The sequence below is a fragment of the Nomascus leucogenys genome, chromosome 17 (genome assembly GCF_006542625.1).
Source record: "Nomascus leucogenys isolate Asia chromosome 17, Asia_NLE_v1, whole genome shotgun sequence".
Taxonomy (NCBI): Eukaryota; Metazoa; Chordata; class Mammalia; order Primates; family Hylobatidae; genus Nomascus; species Nomascus leucogenys.
In genome coordinates this window covers 67420681-67438062 of record NC_044397.1, presented here as the reverse complement: position 1 = coordinate 67438062, position 17382 = coordinate 67420681, and the positions used below count along the sequence as shown (strand labels likewise).

General features: G+C 37.6%; 1 protein-coding gene across 1 annotated transcript in view; it reads left to right on the top strand.

Moving 5' to 3' along the window:
* NME8 (NME/NM23 family member 8) overlaps positions 1–17382 on the top strand; it is a 52473-nt gene that overhangs the window by 17316 nt on the left and 17775 nt on the right. The window contains exons 11-12 of the mRNA XM_003268948.2: positions 1928–2124; positions 11021–11196. Coding sequence (XP_003268996.1) covers positions 1928–2124; positions 11021–11196 — 373 coding nt within the window. The remainder of the gene's footprint in view (positions 1–1927; positions 2125–11020; positions 11197–17382) is intronic.

The window sequence follows — 17382 nt, the reverse complement described above, 5'->3', positions numbered from 1 at the left end:
AATGATAGTGGCTCTGAAAAAATCTTTGGTAGAAATAGTGGCTGCCAAGCAAAACTGGATGATCTGATTGTGTTTTGTTGACATGAAGACCTCTTTATGTCATGCCCTCCAAGAGCGCCTGCATCCACCCTCTGGAAGTGAATATCCAGTCCTTTCCTATTGATTTTTATTCTGGGTTGAAGGCTCTGTCATCAGCTTCACAAGAATGCTTTAATCTTTTCTTTACCTAAGGGCCTTTCTCTCAGGCTGCCCCCACCCCAACTGCCCCACTCCTGCCACCTCCCTGCCCCACCAACTCTTTTTTGTCTGGGGATATAATATAATAAAGGCAGTGCTGTATATCAGAAAGTGTATTGGCTTGGGAGTCAGGAGACCTCACTTCTAGAAATGAACTGTCCAATATGGTAGCTACTAGATACATGTGATCTTTTGAATTTAAATTCATTAAGATTAAATTACATTAAAAATGTGAAGTCTCAGTTGCACTAGCCACATTTCAAGTGTTCAAATCCACATGTGGCTACTGTGTTGGAAAGGGCAGAAGAGCATGTACATCATTACAGACCATTCTACTGGACATCAATTTGTGGAACTGACTGCACCACTGATGTCATCTCTGTTGGCCCCAGCTTCCACATGTGTAGAAAGAAAGGGTTACGCCAACTGTATTTGCATTAACTGTAAACTTCTGAGAAAATCCAATTCCTGGGCCCCACCTCAGACTTACTAAATCAGAAACTGTAGGATTGGGCTCCAGAAATATGTGTTTTAACAAGCCCCCTAGATGACTTGGAAACATCCTAAATTTGGGGATACTGTTAGGTTATCTTTAAGATAAATTCCTAATAGCTTTGAACTTGGCTACCACTTAAAAATGTAGGAGACTAGTGACTGGGAAGGGATAGGGAGAGATTTGTTAAAGGTGTGAACCAAAAGTATCTGAGACACGTTGCAATCAATTTAGAAAGTTTATTTTGCCAAGGTTAAGGACACACACATGACACAGCCCCAGGAGGCCCTGATGACCTGTTTCCAAGGTGGTCAGGGCACAGCTTGATTTTATATATTTTAGGGAGACATGAGACATCAATCAATATGTGTAATATGTACATTGGTTCTTCCTGGAGAGGTGGAACAACTTGAAGCAGGGTTGCTTCCAGGTCGTAGGTAGATAAGAGACAAACAATAGCATTCTTCTGAGTCTCTGATGAGCCTTTCACTGAATACACGATTTACATGTGAGATGCCATAAAGGAATAGTCACTTATGCCTTAGTCTTGCTTAGTGAATCTGTGTTTTTACATAAACCACTGAGCAGAGGAAGCCATCAGATGTGCATTTGTCTCAGGTGAGCAGCAGGATGACTTTTAGCTCTGTCTGTCCTCTGTCCCCCACCTGTGAAGATAAGCTATCAATTATCAATTTACATTGCCAGGGTGAAATCTAACAGAACTGTTTTAGAGTAAAGATCTTGAGGCCCACAAGGAATTTCCTTGTGGACAAATTATGAGGGAGGTATGTAGCTTTTTTTTTTTTTAAATCTTTGAAGCAATCTTATTTAGGAATAAAATGAGAGGCACGTTTGCCTGACGGAGTTCCCGGCTGGACTTTTCTTTAGTGATTTTGGGGTCCAAGAGATTTATTTTTCTAAGGATACAAAATTACCCTGCACTGGTTATTATACATTTTCTTTACTGAAACATCACTATGTCTCCCATGAATATATACAATTATTTTTCAATAAAAAACAAAAACAAAAACCCCCAAACAATAAAAATGTATTGTTAACAGGAGATTTATAAGAGTAACATTCCCTTGCCCAGGGGCAATGGAGGGGGAAGATTGCATTTGACTTGGGTAGTGACCACCATTTTAGTCCATCCATTTTAGGAGCCTGAAGGAAAGAGTTTATCATTTTATTTTGCAGGCTGACTTCGAAGAGTTTGTCTCTTTTATGACAAGTGGCTTAAGCTACATTCTAGTTGTATCTCAAGGAAGTAAACCCAATCCTCCCTCTGAAGAAACTGAACCACAGCCTGACACTGAACCTAACGAACCATCTGAGGATCAACCTGAGGTCAATGCCCAGGTTACACCTGGAATGATGAAGAACAAACGAGACAGGTATAGCTCAAGACCAGGAATTGTGTTACTTGCAATGTGTTATTGGGTAATGAAGCATAGTGCAGGCACCTCAATACCTAAGGGCAAATGTTTTTGTGTTAAAGGCATAAGTATTTCTTCCAGTCAACCTAACATACTGTATATTCAGAAGAGCTGTGTGCCGGGTGAAGTGTCAGATACCTGGCATCGGAAAAAGTAGTTGGCTTGTGGGTTGTAGGGTAGTAAGAATTTACAGATGACAGTGTAGGTTTGAAAGGAAAGTTTTGTTAGATAGAAAGAGCACTGCAGAAGAGTGCAGCGGGGCTCCTCAGTGAGAGAGGACTGAGCTCGCCATGGTGGATTTTTCTTTAGGGATATTTATGGACCTTAAAGCTGGAGCTTAAGGGTAATTTGGACCTTATTAGCCACACAGGTCATGATAAATAATTGCAGTTGTAGACATGTTGGTGCCTTGATGTCAGCAAGGGTTGCACAATGAGTTTGAACATGCATGCATTCCGGAGATATATAGAAACTCTAGTTACTGATAATTTTTTTTTTAAAGTCTGGTACCAGGTGCCAGCTTTAAATAATAGGTAAGTCTAGTTACTTCTAAATTCCTCAGATAAGGAGTTTTGCCTCTGGATAGTCAGCTTGGTGGTCCTCAGGTGATCTTTGCTTCCCTCACTGTGACTTCCCTGAAAGTTTATGTCAAGACCACTAGAAAGGGAGGCCCTTTCCCTTCTTGTCTTCCTAAAGCTGGGCATACCTGTCTGGCCACAAGGGCCGGGGCTTGAAGGGTGTATTGGAACCATGTATAATCCATCCCAACTCAGTCTCCTCTCCCGTCTCCCCACCTTCCCCTTCCACCTTCCCGATGCCCTAAAAACATGAAACATGCACTTTTACTTTAGATGGTTTGTGGTTACAAATTACTGAGAACAAAACGGTTGTATATTTTTTGTTGATGGATTTTAAAATATTAGAAAATTGATATAAATAATTCGTGGAGTGTTGGTTTTATGTGCTGCTGTTTGTGCCTGCATTCCTCTGAAGTCTCAGAGAATGGAGAGTGTAACACAGCAGTTGTCAGGCTGCACCGGAAAGAAAGTCAGGTGAGCAAGAACATACTTAGAGTATCTGAGCCTTGAGGCTTCCTGGGGTGTGTCTCCCCGTGTTTGGCAGCCCATCTCCATTGCATTTTCTGGCTGAGAATACCCAGAATGTTCCTTGTTGTTCCTTCTTGACTTATTAATGAATCATAGTGGCTTTTCTTGGGTGCCTACCTCTGTTGGCTCCTACTGATGCCATATTTTTAGGAAGTGGGAGATCCTAATATCATTAGTTCCAAGTTGTATGCAGGATAAAGGAACTCATAAGGTAAATCCTGCTGGCAAGGAGCTGAGGGAAGGTTTGTTGGGTAGGGTGTGTTAAGTTTAAAAAGATACCAGATTTTATCCTAGAATTTTTGAGCCATTCAAAAAACAAAAAGCATTCTACGAAGCACTCATTAATGTAACAAGTGAAGTCATCATTCCATGGGGCTATTGTTTAGGTAGTAAACCTCCATTACATCCAACTTTGAGAAGCTCCAATTGTCCAATACTCACATGACACCATGGACAATTTAGGCATGTTAATTGGCATGTCAGAAGGAAGTGCCAGCAGCTCTCCCTCCAGAACAAGGGCAAGCACTGTAGGGGCCAAGATCAGAGTGAAATGAAATGTATACACCTTGCTCTGGCACAGTCTACAGTATTTCCTTTCTAAACTTAGAGTCCCCATGTGCCTTTGGCCCATGTTTATCCCAGGCTGGCCACAGCAGACAGCATGGGACAGTGTGGAGCATGCTTGTTTGGTGTGCTGGGGCTAAGAAACGATACCCAAAATATGGCGCTTTGACATGCTGAACTGAAAAGGCCTCACGATCTCTCTGACTTGTCCCAGCACTCCCGGCCAGCAGTCTCTCTCAAAGCACAGAATGAAGCTGAAGTTCTTTTATCTGCCTAAGATCCTCAGATCCGACAAGAACAATTGTTTTTCTTCCCCTCCCTATAAGACCAAGAATGTAACCACATCTGAACGGAGATAGTGTACAAGTTAATTTCTGCGCATTGGTCCATTCATTCTCCCTAGTCATCCTTTATTGTCCTTCAACAGAATTCTTCTCCCCGCTCCCATTACCTGTTTTGCCAGATGGTCTATAACAGGGGTGTCCAATCTTTTGGCTTCCCTGGGCCACACTGGAAGAAGAATTGTCTTGGGCCACACATAAAATACACTAACACTAACCATAGCTGATTAACTTAAAAAAAAAGAAACTCACAAAAAATATATATCATAATGTTTTTAAAAGTTTACCAATTTGAGTCAGGTGCAGTGGCTCATGCTTGTAATCCCAGCACTTTGGAGGGCCGAGGCAGGCAGATCATGAGGTCAGGAGATCGAGACCAGCCTGACCAGCATGGTGAAACCCAGTCTGTACTAAAAATACAAAAATTAGCTGGGCGTGGTGGTGCATGCCTGTAGTTGCAGCTACTTGGGAGACTGAGACAGGAGACTCGCTTGAACCTGGGAGGCAGAGGTTGCAGTGAGTCAAGATCAAGCCACTGCACTCCAGCCTGGGCGACAGAGTGAGACTCCATCTCAAAAAAAAAAAAAAGTTTACCAATTTGTGTTGGGCCGCATTCAAAGCCTTCCTGGGCCTCATGCAGCCAGTGGGCTGCAGGTTGGACAAGCTTGGTCTATAGGCTTCTGAACCTCATTGCAGGGTGGGTACTCACTCTGTGGTTCTCTCTGTGTACATGTTAATCAAATTTGTCTGCTTTTTCTCCAACTAATCTACTTTTTGTCTGTTGATGCCCGTTGGTTTTTCAGTAAAACTTGAGAGGACAGAGGGGGAGCTTTCCCCTGGCCCCTATAATATTTGTCTTTATTTTCACAGCTCTTTCTCTGGAGGGAGGGCCTGAAAGGCACTGTCACTTCCATGTGACATCTTTCAAGTAGGTCCAGAATCTAAAGGAATAAGGACAAAAAACTCTCATGCATAATTTATTAAGTTGTTCACTTTCACTCTTTATTGCCCCCTCTCCCCTATATCCCAGCCTGCTCACTCTCCTCTCTGGGTGGTGGGGATGGAAAGGGTGAGACATGAGAAAAGTTAAAAGCAGAGCAATTGAACTGGGAGTGATTGGTGACCCCTCTGTGTATAGAGCAGCGGAGCCCCAGGGCTTTGTTGGCTGGTTATTCCTATGGAGACAAACACTCACAGCTTATGAATTCACATGGTGTAGGGAAACTCTCTCCATGCCATCGATGGTCTGCCTGCTCCAGTGGCTGCAGAAGGATGGGGGAAGAGCCAGGGAAACAGGGCAGAGGTACCCATGTTTGTTGTTCACATTCCAGCTTCCTTCATGATGGCTTTTTATTACATTATTTACATGTTTGTCTCCGTAATCAGCCTGTTTTAAGAAATCAAAGGATAGTGTCATTTCTCTTTGCTTTCCAGTCTTTCTACAGATCAGGAAGGTGTGGTTCCATTAGCTACATTGCTCAGAGTCACACAGGTAGTAACTGGCAGAGTCTTCTCATTCATTCACTTATTCTGTTATGCGTTGATTCATTCATCTAGTATTTATTGAAGACCTACTATATGCCAAATCGTAGAGATACAAAGATGGGGAAGAATTAGATGATGACCTCTGAGGTCACTTTCAGTTTTAAGTCTTTATGACAGAGTGAAGGTGACATTTCCAACCACCTCTACTATATTGTATTCCTCTGTCCATAGAAAATATCTATTCTCTTCTTGGTAGCCTCTCTATTTGTCCCTATACATGTCATAGCTATAGGGAGCTTTATTTTTTCCTTTATGATATTCTCATTTAAATTAAACATAATAGATACAATTCCTAAAATAATCCTTAAAAGTGTTTCTTGGATCAGGAAAGTCTGAATTCTATACCCTGACTCTACTCCCATCTGCAAAGCTTTCTTTCCTCTCCATAGTCAAAGGGAAGCTTAACTGATACGCAGCTGGCTGTCAGTGAGGTCTGGAGCTCTGTTCAGGTCCCCAGGGCAGGAGAAGATGAGGGTGGTGTGGTGTTTTCTCCACTGAGAGTTTGGGGAGCTCCTGAACTCCCCAGAAAAAAAGGACCTGCAGACAACTACAGACCCTGAGAATAACAGACTTGTGGACTTCACTGAGACTTCGTGACTCCTAAAGGGCCAGGATGGAACTGAGTAGAATTATTGAATTCCTTGCCCTAGCTAGGTCTCTGGGGGCTTTTCCTGACTGCCCCTGCAGAAGAATAATGACCTACTGTCTTCTACAGCACAAGCTTGTAGCCTAGAGGTCATCTTGCCTTCCAACTACAGGATTTCCAACACATATCAAAAATCAGACCTAAGCCCCAGTGAGCCATCAAGGAAAAATGACTACCTGCCTAAGGGAGACTGGCAGCCAGAGAAAGGAAGGCCTGTACAAAAATCACAACACAAGTCTAGTGAAAAACAACCGCTTAGAGACAGAAAAATCCTTAAATAAAATAACAATAAAAAAAGGACTTGAGATTCAGTTGCTAGGTATACATTTAAAAAGCCTTTCAAATTTGAATTATACAAATTGTGATTTGAATTATAAGTTCAGTGGAGAATTGGTATGATCATCGTTTGAGACTCAAATTAATGACACGGAAAGTCAGATGCAAGAAATAGCTGAAAGCACACACAAAAAATTAGACAGACATGATGAGAGCAGAAGTCTGAAATCTGGATAATATACTGAGGGGATCAATTGCTAATGAGAAACTCTGCACAGAGAAAGAACAGATGGACAAACTATAATTCAACAAATAATGGGGGAATTTTTTTCCCAGAATAAATGCATTTATCTGCCAATTGCAAGGGCTTACAATAGTCCACCCTCAACTGATGCCACCCCACTCCCACCCCACACACAAATACAGGAACATCCTGGGAAGAAACACTGCACACTGTTTCCAGACAGACAGAGCAAGAGCAAACATACTTCATATGTTTGAAACCCAGAGCAGATCATCTTCCTAACAGCCTCTTCCTCTGTATGATGAAATTATTTTTAAGTGCTAGTTACTGAATGAGGCAAACAATTATGCTAGAATAAAAATACAGACAGTGAAAATAGTCTTTCATGGGCCAGATGCCATGGCTCGTGCCTATAATCCCAGCATTTGAGGTCAGGAGCTCAAGACCAGCCTGGCCAACATGGTGAAACCCCGTCTCTACTAAAAATACAAAAATTGGCCAGGCGTGGTGGCCCATGCCTGTAGTCCCAGCTACTCGGGAGGCTGAGGCAGGAGAATTGTTTGAACCCAGGAGGCGGAGATTACAGTGAGCCAAAATCACGCCACTGCACTCCGGCCGGGACGAATGAGTGACACTCTGTCTCAAAAAAAAAAAAAGAAAAAAAAGAAGAAAAAGAAAGAAAAAGAAAAGAAAAGAAAAGAAAATAGTCTTTTATGGACTTTTGAATGTATAAATATATGAGTATAAAATAAAAATAAATGTTACAATGTCCCAAAGGAAAGAAGTGATAGATGGATTAATTTTTTTATCAATAAAACACATGTATGTCTGTGTATATTAATCTATCACAGAAAATGAAGTACAGTTTTTGCTTTTTGAAAGCCTTAATTTTTGAAGATTTGTCCATGATGTTCTCAAAATTGATCTCCACTCTATGTTTAATAGAAAAAGGTAGGTGAAATTCCCATTTTACAGTACATTGCAGAAATTGCAATACTGCCAATAGCTTTGTTGTTTTGGGATTGATTCTATGTAGAGCATCATGTACAGTACACTACTTATGAAAGGATAAGTAACGAATATGTGCGAACTCCAAGAGTACATAGGTGCATTATCACTAATGTTGTTTAGGAGTGCTGGTACATGGTGCTGATAAAAAGCAACCAGACTTTTAATTGGTTTTATTACTGATTTAAAATTGCACTCGCACTTTAGGTGGATCCCTTCCACCAACTGCATACTTGGCAGCAATTGAGAATAAGTTACTTACAACGGAAAAATGCCTGACTGCCATAGGGCTCATTTTAGGACTACTGGAAGAAAAAGACTGCAACCCCTGCATTCGTACAAAGCTAAGATATTTACCTGGTAGAGCAAATGAAGATCTTCGAGGACATACTTAGCAATATATCACCTATATACTCCTTCTGTGGAAAATATGTGAGGATATACTCAATCAAATCAAAAATATGGGAGGAAAAAAAAGAAAAACAGTTCTTATTAGTGAACCTTGGAATCGCTGAACACACACACAGACACATACAGTCCATAATTCTGGGTTTTATAATATAACAGCTGATGAAGTACTCTAGAAATAGAAGAAAATTCTTCTAGATTCTAAATTATCTCAACAAAACCTGGAAATTTCTGGGTGTATATGGCAAAATGGTTCAAAGATCAAGAAGGCAGTATTTTGACAGTTGTATTTTGAGGTTCTTATTTGCAGAAAGGGCATAAGTGGAGTATTAAAGTTGGGAGATGGTGTGTCAGAATGCAAGAAATATTTGGGACATACGCATCTGACAACAGGGGCAGGAAAAAGAGAGTAAACATTAATGCAGTGGATAAGTATAGTAAAACTTCCACCTTAACAAGGGAAAAACATGGAATGAAGAGCAGCTTGCTCAGACCAGCAAAATAAGGGGAAAAAAGAAGAAACCTCAATTTAAAATAAATAGTCTAGATAAAGTAAGATGAAAAAAATAAAGTCAAGAATATGGCTATTAGGCTAACTATGAAAAGGTTAATTTTCCCATTACATACAGACATTACTAGGTAAAGGTAAAAAAAACCCTAAATTAAAAACCATCATATTAATGATGCACACAAGAATCATCATTGGGTTTAAAAATATTGTGTGAAAAATATACACACAGTTTCATGGAATGTCCTCAGAGATGACTTATTAATTTTAAGGGGAAAATTGTAGCTTTTCAGTAGATAAAATGGGGGGGATATCAACTATATTAATATCACCAATAATGGGAAAAACTGACATCATACACCTCCTATGTGATGGAGCAAGTAATGGACCAAGAAGGACACAGGCTCTTGAAGATAGTTTTCCTGCCAAAGGTTCATAACCAGAATGTAATAGGAAACTACCGGACCATCCAATAGTTTGAAACTATCCAAAATGAAGGGAAGTCTACAAACAACTGTCCTGGACTCTTCACCGTATCAATATCATGAAAGACAAAAGGGGTTGAGTCACTGTTGGAGATAAAAGCAAACTAAGGAGACGGGACAACTACATGCAATATATAATCCTGGATTAATATAAAAAATTACTATAGATAAGACGGTATTAGAAAATTGGTGAAAATTGAATATGGACTGTTTATGAGGTAATAGTTTTGTATCAATGTAATATTTCCTGAAGTATTTAGAGATGAATGGTTAAAATATCTGCAGCTCACTCTCAAATGGATCTGCCAAGACACACATACACACACCCACACAGCCCCCCATACCCCCCATACCCATTGGGGGATGAAAGCCGAAGATGGAGAGAACAAATATGGGACAGTGTTAACAGTTGGTGAACCTAGATGAAGGGTATAAATGGGAGTTCTTTGTCCTAGTCTTGCAAATTTTCTATTAATTTTTTTCAAAATAAAAAATTTAAACAACTTTACTCATCTATATTCTGTTTAGAAAAAAAAGATGAAAATAAAGGGATGGCCAAAAAATAGCCAGGAAAAATAAAATATTAACATTGATCATTAAAATTGCTAAATTTGATAAAGACATGATGTAGAAGGCAACATTTATGATAATACAGCAACCAAAAAAAGAAAAAATTGTGTCCCCACCAACATAACTGCTAAGTACATAAGGAGGGAATTATTGGAAAAATAAGGAGAACTGGAAAAAATACCAGCTAGCAGACAAGAATAAGTAAGGATGTAGAGGAATTTAAAAATACATATTCCATAAATAATATATAATAAATTGGCCAGGCACGGTGGCTCACGCCTGTAATCCCAGCACTTTGGGAGGCTGAGATGGGCTGATCACAAGGTTAGGAGATTGAGACCATCCTGGGCAATGTGGTGAAACTCCATCTTTATGAAAATACAAAAAAAAATTAGCTGGGCTGGTGGTGAGCACCTGTAGTCCCAGCTACTCGAGAGGCTGAGGCAGGAGAATCGCTTAAACTTCGGAGGCAGAGGTAGCAGTGAGACAAGATCGCACCACTGCACTCCAGTCTGGTGACAGAGCGAGACTCCGTCTCAAAATATATATATATATATATAGATAGATAGTTAGATAGATAATAAATTATCTATAATATATGAAACATAAACATAGATACAACCTTACATGTTACAAATAATTTTTTCTTTTACACAAAGAATACCTCAACAAATTTTTAATCAAAATTTTACCACACATATTTTTCTGATTATAATCCAATAAAATTGGAAATAAACAATAAAAAGGTAACTGAAAATGTTCATTTGAAAATATGAAATGCACTTTTAGTTAAGCGTTAGTTCAAAGACAAGATTAAAAAGAAAATTAAAAACTATCTGGAAAGTTCTACATAGGGAAAAGAAAAATTTTTCCTTAAAAACACAAAATTTAATTTTGATCTTTGTTTATTCTCTCATAAACTCAAACATAGATGATATCATGTAAGTAATTTTTGTAGTGGGCTCAATAAAAAGTTGAATTAAGTATCATATTCTTGGATATAATAGGAAATGCAATTTATCTTTACATGAAATTTAATTTTTGTTTTATTAAACTTCTAGTAATTTCTTAACATATTATCACTTTTAATTTGTTGGCATGGTTATAAACTTCAGTTTATAATTATCTTAAATTATATTTTGGATTTTGACAGTTTACAAGAATATCTGGAAAGACAACATGTAGCTCAGTTTTGTGACCTTGAAGAGGATGCAACTTATGTTGCTAAGTTCATGGATATTTTCTTCCCTGATTTTAAAAAAATGAAAAGCATGAAATTAGAAAAGACATTGGCATTACTTCGACCAAATCTGTTTCATGAAAGGAAAGGTAGGGAATCAAGCATAAATTGTTTAAGTATTTTATAGATGAGATTTGAATAAACCCTAGTATAATTACATTTAAAGACATTGTCTGAAAATTTAACATTGAAGAAAATGTACCTTAAGAAATTAATGTATTAACTTACTAATAATTTAATAATAGTGAATGAAACATATTTGTAGCTGAAGAGTTAACAAGGTATTTTCTAACCTGTGAAATTGTTAGAGTAGATTTTAACATTGCAGGAATTATTATATAATAAATATTGAAAGCTTTTATGTCTGAAATGCCTCAATTCAAAGCTTGGATCTACCATAACTGATAGTGTGACTTGAACAACATATTTTACCAAGTTTATTTCTTCACATGTAAAATTCAGAACATTAAAATGAGAAAACACAAATAAAGTACCTGGCACATAAAGAGTTAGTTCTTTTTAATCTCGCCCCATATTCTTACAGCAGAGTGAATATGGCAGAACAAGAACACAAGTCATAAATTAACACTATTCATTCTTTTTTTATACCTAATATATGGAAACATAATTACCAGTAATATTTATATGTTGGCCTTTTATTCTCTGACTTGTCCAACTACCTAGGAGCTTTCTAGGAGCTTTGACATAGTTTCCTCAGCATTTCTATGTAGACCAGGATTTCTCAACCTCAGACCAGCTTACATTTTGGGCCAGATAATTCTTTGTCCAGGCTGGAGGATTGACTGTGTTATGTGCATTGTAAAATGTGTAGCAACATCCTTGGCCTCTACTAACTGAAAGTCAGTATCATACCCCCCCTTCCCCCCAACCCCACCTCTCAAATTGCGACAACCAAAAATGTCTCTGGAGGTTGTCAAATGCCCCTTTTAGGGCAAAATCTCTCCAGCTAAAAATCATTGATATACACAGTAATAGGGTTTGCAAAGTGAGATACTTGTTCCTCTTCGTTTCCATCTGTATGCCTTTTATTTCTTTTTCTTTCCTCATTGAGTGAGCTAGCACGTCCTGTATGATGCTGAATTGGAGTGATGAGAGGAGACATCCTTGCCGTGTACCTGATCTTATAGCAAAAGCATTTGGTCTTTTACCATGAAGTATGCTAGCTGTGTATGTCCTTTATCAGATTAAGAAAATTACCACCTCTTCCTAGTTTGGAGAGAATTTTTATCAGGAAAGGATGTTGTGTTTTTCTCAATGTTTTTCTATCTATTGATGTGATTGTGTTTTTTCCTTCATTTTGATAATATGGTGGATTATTTTGATTATTGATGTTGAAACAGCCTTGCATTCTCCAGAAAAATCCCACTTGGCTGTCATGTATTATCCTTTTTACACACTGCTGGATTTGATTTGCTAATATTTTGTTGAGAATTTTTGTGTCTCTATTCAGGAGGGATATGTGTTGATTTATTTTCTTGTAATGGTTTTATCTGGTTTTGATGTCAGAGTAATGCAGGTTCATAAAGTGAGATGAGAAGCAGTCACTCCTATTTTACGGACGAGATAGTGTAGAACTGGAGTTATGTCTTAAATGTTTACTGGAATTTATGAGTAAAATGATTCAGACATGGGGTTCTCTTTTTTGGAAGATTTTGTCTTATTTTTGTCTTTTTGCGGTTTTGAATGTCTTTTAATATTTAAAAAAGATAATATTTTCAAATACATGTTATTTTTAAATAAATAGACTTTACAGAACAGTTTTAGATTTACAGAAAAATCAAGCCAAAAAAAATCATCGTAGACTTTGAGAAAAATTAAGAAAAATACTACAGAGTTCCCATATACCTACTCTCCCACCTTCTCCTATCAACATCTTGTATTACTGTGATACACTTTTACGGTTAATGAACCAATATTGTTACGATGTCATTAGCTAAAGTCCATAGTTTACATTAAGTTTCACTCTTTATTTTGTTCATCCTATGGATTGTGACAAATGCATAATGTCCGATATTCCCATTACAGTATCATACAGAATAGAATTGCCACCCTAAAAATTCCCTGTGTTCTACCTACTAATCCCTTTCTCTCTCCTAACCCCTGGCAACCACTGATCCTTTTGTTATTTGATATGTTACGGAATGTCTTAGAGTTGAAATCATACAATATATAGCCTTTTCATTTTATATGTGTGTGTATATATATATGTGTGTGTGTGTATATATATATATATATATATATATATATATATATATATTTGGTTTTATTTATTTTTTATTTTTTGAGATGGAGTCTCGCTGTGTCACCCAGGCTGGAGTGCAGTGGCGTGACCTCCGATCACTGCAACCTCCGCCTCCCAGGTTCAAGAGATTCTCCTGCTTCAGTCTCCCAAGTAGATGGGATTACAGGTGTGCCACCATGCCTGGCTAATTTTTGTATTTTTAGTAGAGCGGGGGTTTCCCCATGTTGGCCAGGGTAGTCTAGAACTCCTAACCTCAAGTGATCCACCCACCTCGCCTCCCAAATGCTGGGATTACAGGCCTGAGCCACCGCACCGGGCCAGTAGATAGCCTTTTCAGATTGACTTCTTTCGTTTAGCAATGTGCATTTTGTGTTCCTCCATGTCTTTTGGTGTCTTGATTGTTCATTTCTTTTTATCACTGGATAATACTCCATTGTATGTATGCAACTAAGTTTATTTATGTAGTTACCTATAGAAGGGCGTCTTGGTTGCTTCCAGTTTTCAGCCATTATGAAGAAAATTGCTGTAGGTGTTCATATGCAGGTTTTTGTGTGGATGTAAGTTTTCAATTTAATTGGGTAAATATCTAGGAGCAAGAGTATAGGATCATGCCGTAAAAGTATGTGTAGTTTGTAAGAAACTGCCAAAATGTCTTCCAAAACATCTGTATCACTTTCCATTTTTATTAGAAATGAATCAGAGTTCCTGTTGCTCTACAACCTTGCCAGGATTTGGTATTGTCAGTTTTTGGGAGTTTAGTTACATTAATAGGCAAATAATATTACCTTAGTGTTGTCCTTGTTTACAATTCCCTAATGACATATTATGCAGAGCTTCTTTTCATATGCTTACTAATCATCTCTATATCTTCTTTGATGATGTGTTGTCTCTTTATATTTTTTGCCCATTTCTTAATTGAGTTGTTTGTTTTTCTCATTGTTGAGTAGAAAGTTTTTTTGCTTATTTTGAATGCAAGTCTTTTATCATGTATGTGGTTTGCAAATATTTTCTCCAAGTTTTTGGTTCTGTGGTTTCTTAAAAGTGTCTTTCACAGAAAAGTTTTTATTTTTAATTTAGTCCAGCTTATTAGTTATTTCTTTTTGGATTGTGGTTTTAGTGTTGTATCTAAAAACTCATTGCTAACCACAAGGTCACCTAGATTTTCTTCTGTGTTATTCTCTAGAAAGTTTATAGTCTTGTGTTTTACGTTTAGGTGTATCATCCATTTTGAGTTATTTTTATGAATAGTATAAGGTCTGTGTCTAGATTTATTGTTTTGAGAGGGTATTTCTAATTATTTCAGCACTATTTGTTGACAAAACTGTCCTTCCTCCATTGTATTGCCTTTGCAACTTTATCACAAACAAATTGACTATATTTGTGTGGGTCTTTTTCTGGACTTTATACTCTGTTCCATTAATCAATGTGGCTAAGTAAGGTAGTATCAGTTCTCTAACTTTGTTCTTCTCCTTCAACACTGTGTCACATCTTTGGCCTTTTCGTATAAACTTGAGAATCAGTTTGTCAATTTCCATATCCACAAAATAACTTGCTGGGCTTTTGGGTGGGATTGTGTTTAATCTACACATCAAGTTGGGAAAAACTGACATCTTAATATTAAGTCTTGTTATCTATGAATATGGAATATCTCTCCATTTATTTAGATCTTTGATTATTTTTTCACCAGAGTTTTGTACTTTTCTTCATTTAGATTCTTTATGTATTCTGATAGATTTTTACCCATGTATTTTCTTTTTTAGTGCTAATGTAAATTATTTTGTTTTAAATTTCAAATTCCAATTGCTCATTTCTGGTATATAGAAAAAAATTGACTTTTGTATATTAATTATAACCTGAACCTTTGCTATAATATTCCCTTATCAGTGCCCGAAGTTTTGTGGTGTTGTTGTTGTTGTCGTTGTTGACAGTGATGATGATGATTCTTTGGGATTTCTACATAGACAGTCATGTCCTCTGTGAAGAACAACAATAGTTTCATTTCCTCATTCTGAATCAGTATACCTTTTATTCCTTTTCTTGTGTTATTTCTTTAGCTAAGATTTCCAGTATGAATTTGAAGAGGAGTAGTGAGAGGGAGTAGCTTTGCTTTTTTTTCCGATCCTAGAGGCAAAGCATCTAGTTTCTCTCCGTTAAGGACAGTGTTCACTGTAGGATTTTTGAAAATGTTCTCTAGTAAGTTGAGAAAGTTTCCCTTTATTCCTCCTCTGGTAAGAATTTTTATCATGAATTGGTATTAAATTTGTCATATGATTTTTCTGCATCTACTGATACAATCATATGACTTTTCTTCTTTAGCCGATTAGTGGAGATTATGTTAATTGATTTTCAAATGTTGAACCACCCTGGCATACTTGGAATAAATCCAGCTTGGTCATGGTTTGTAACTTTTTTATACATTGTTAAATTTGAATGGTTAATATTTTGTTAAGAATTTTTGCTCCTATGTTCATGAGAGCTATTGGTCTGTAGTCTTTCTTGTAATATCTTTTTGAATATTATGGTAAGGCTGGCCTCATGGAATGAGATAGAAAGTGTTCCCTCTGCTTCTATTTTCTGAAAAAAATTAATTGTTTCCAGGGAATTGGTGTCATTTATTCCTTAAACATTTTGTAGAATTCACTAGCGAAATAATCTAGTCCTGGTGATGTATTTTTCAGAATGTTATTAAGGATTAATTCAATTTATCTAATAGATATAGGGCTAATCATATTACCTAGCTTTCATTGTGTGAGTTTTGGTATTTAATATTTAGTGTATTTCAAGGAATGGGTCAATTTATCTGAATTATCAAATTTGTGAGCACAAAGTTGTATTGCAGAGAAAAAGTCTGCTGTCAGCTTGGTTTTTGTTCCTTTGTAGATAATTCAGTTTTTGCTGGTGGTGGTTGTGGCTTGATTTATTTAGATACTTGCAAAATATTTTGCCTTTATTTTTGCTCAGTTGTTTTTCAAGATTGTATAGATATCTAAGAATGAACGGATCTTTACACATTTATTTAACTATTAAGCACCTTACTTAGAAATTTGCCTGTTATTGATGACAAGTAAGGTATCAAGGTGTGGGCCAGGTGCTGTGGTTCACGCCTGTAGTACCAGCACTTTGGGAGGCCAGGCAGCCGGATCGCTTGAGCCCAGGAGATCAAGACCAGCCTGCGCAACGTGGTGAAACCTCATCTCTACCAAAAATAGAAAACGTAGCTGGGCGTGGTGGCCCATGCCTGTGGTCCCAGCTGCTGGGGAGGCTGAGGCAGGAGAATCACTTGAACCTGGGAGGTGGAGGTTGCGGTGAGCTAAGATGGTGCTACTGCACTCCAGCCTGGGTGACAGAGTGAGACCCTGTCAAAAAAAAAAAAAAAAAAAGAAAAGAAATGAAGGAAGGAAGGAAGGAGGGAAAGAAGAAAGAAGAAAGAAAGAAAGAAAGAAAGGGAGGAAGGAAGGACGCAAGGAAGGAAGGAAGGAAGAAAAAAAGAAAGGAGAAAGAAAGAAAGAAAGAGAAAAAGAAAGAAAGAAAGAAAGAAAGAAGAAAGGAAGGAAGGAAGGAAGGAAAGGAAGGAAGAAAGAAAGGAAGGAAGAAAGAAAGAAGGAAAGAAATAAAAAGAAAGAAAGAAAAGAAAGAAAGAAAAAGAAAGAAAGAAAGAAAAAAGAAAGAAAGAAAGAGAAAGAAGAAAGAAAGGTGGAAAGAAAGAAAGATCAACAAGGTGTTCAGGGCTTTGAAGTATGAGTTTTTATGCATCAGGTTATTCCATGAAACTTCCATGCAACTGCTAGACGCCTTTATCTAGAACCAGGAATTCTGTGTGTCTTCATATCTGTCACCAAATACGGCATCAGATAGTGTCACTGGAATACTTGAAAGGATGTTTGAAAATTCTCATGGACATAGTGCAAGCAAAATAAAATATTTATTATTATATTCATCATGGAATTTAGAGTGAAACAATCCTCTAGTGGTGAGTTCAAAGAAACTCAATGCCATCTTGCAAATAAGGCAT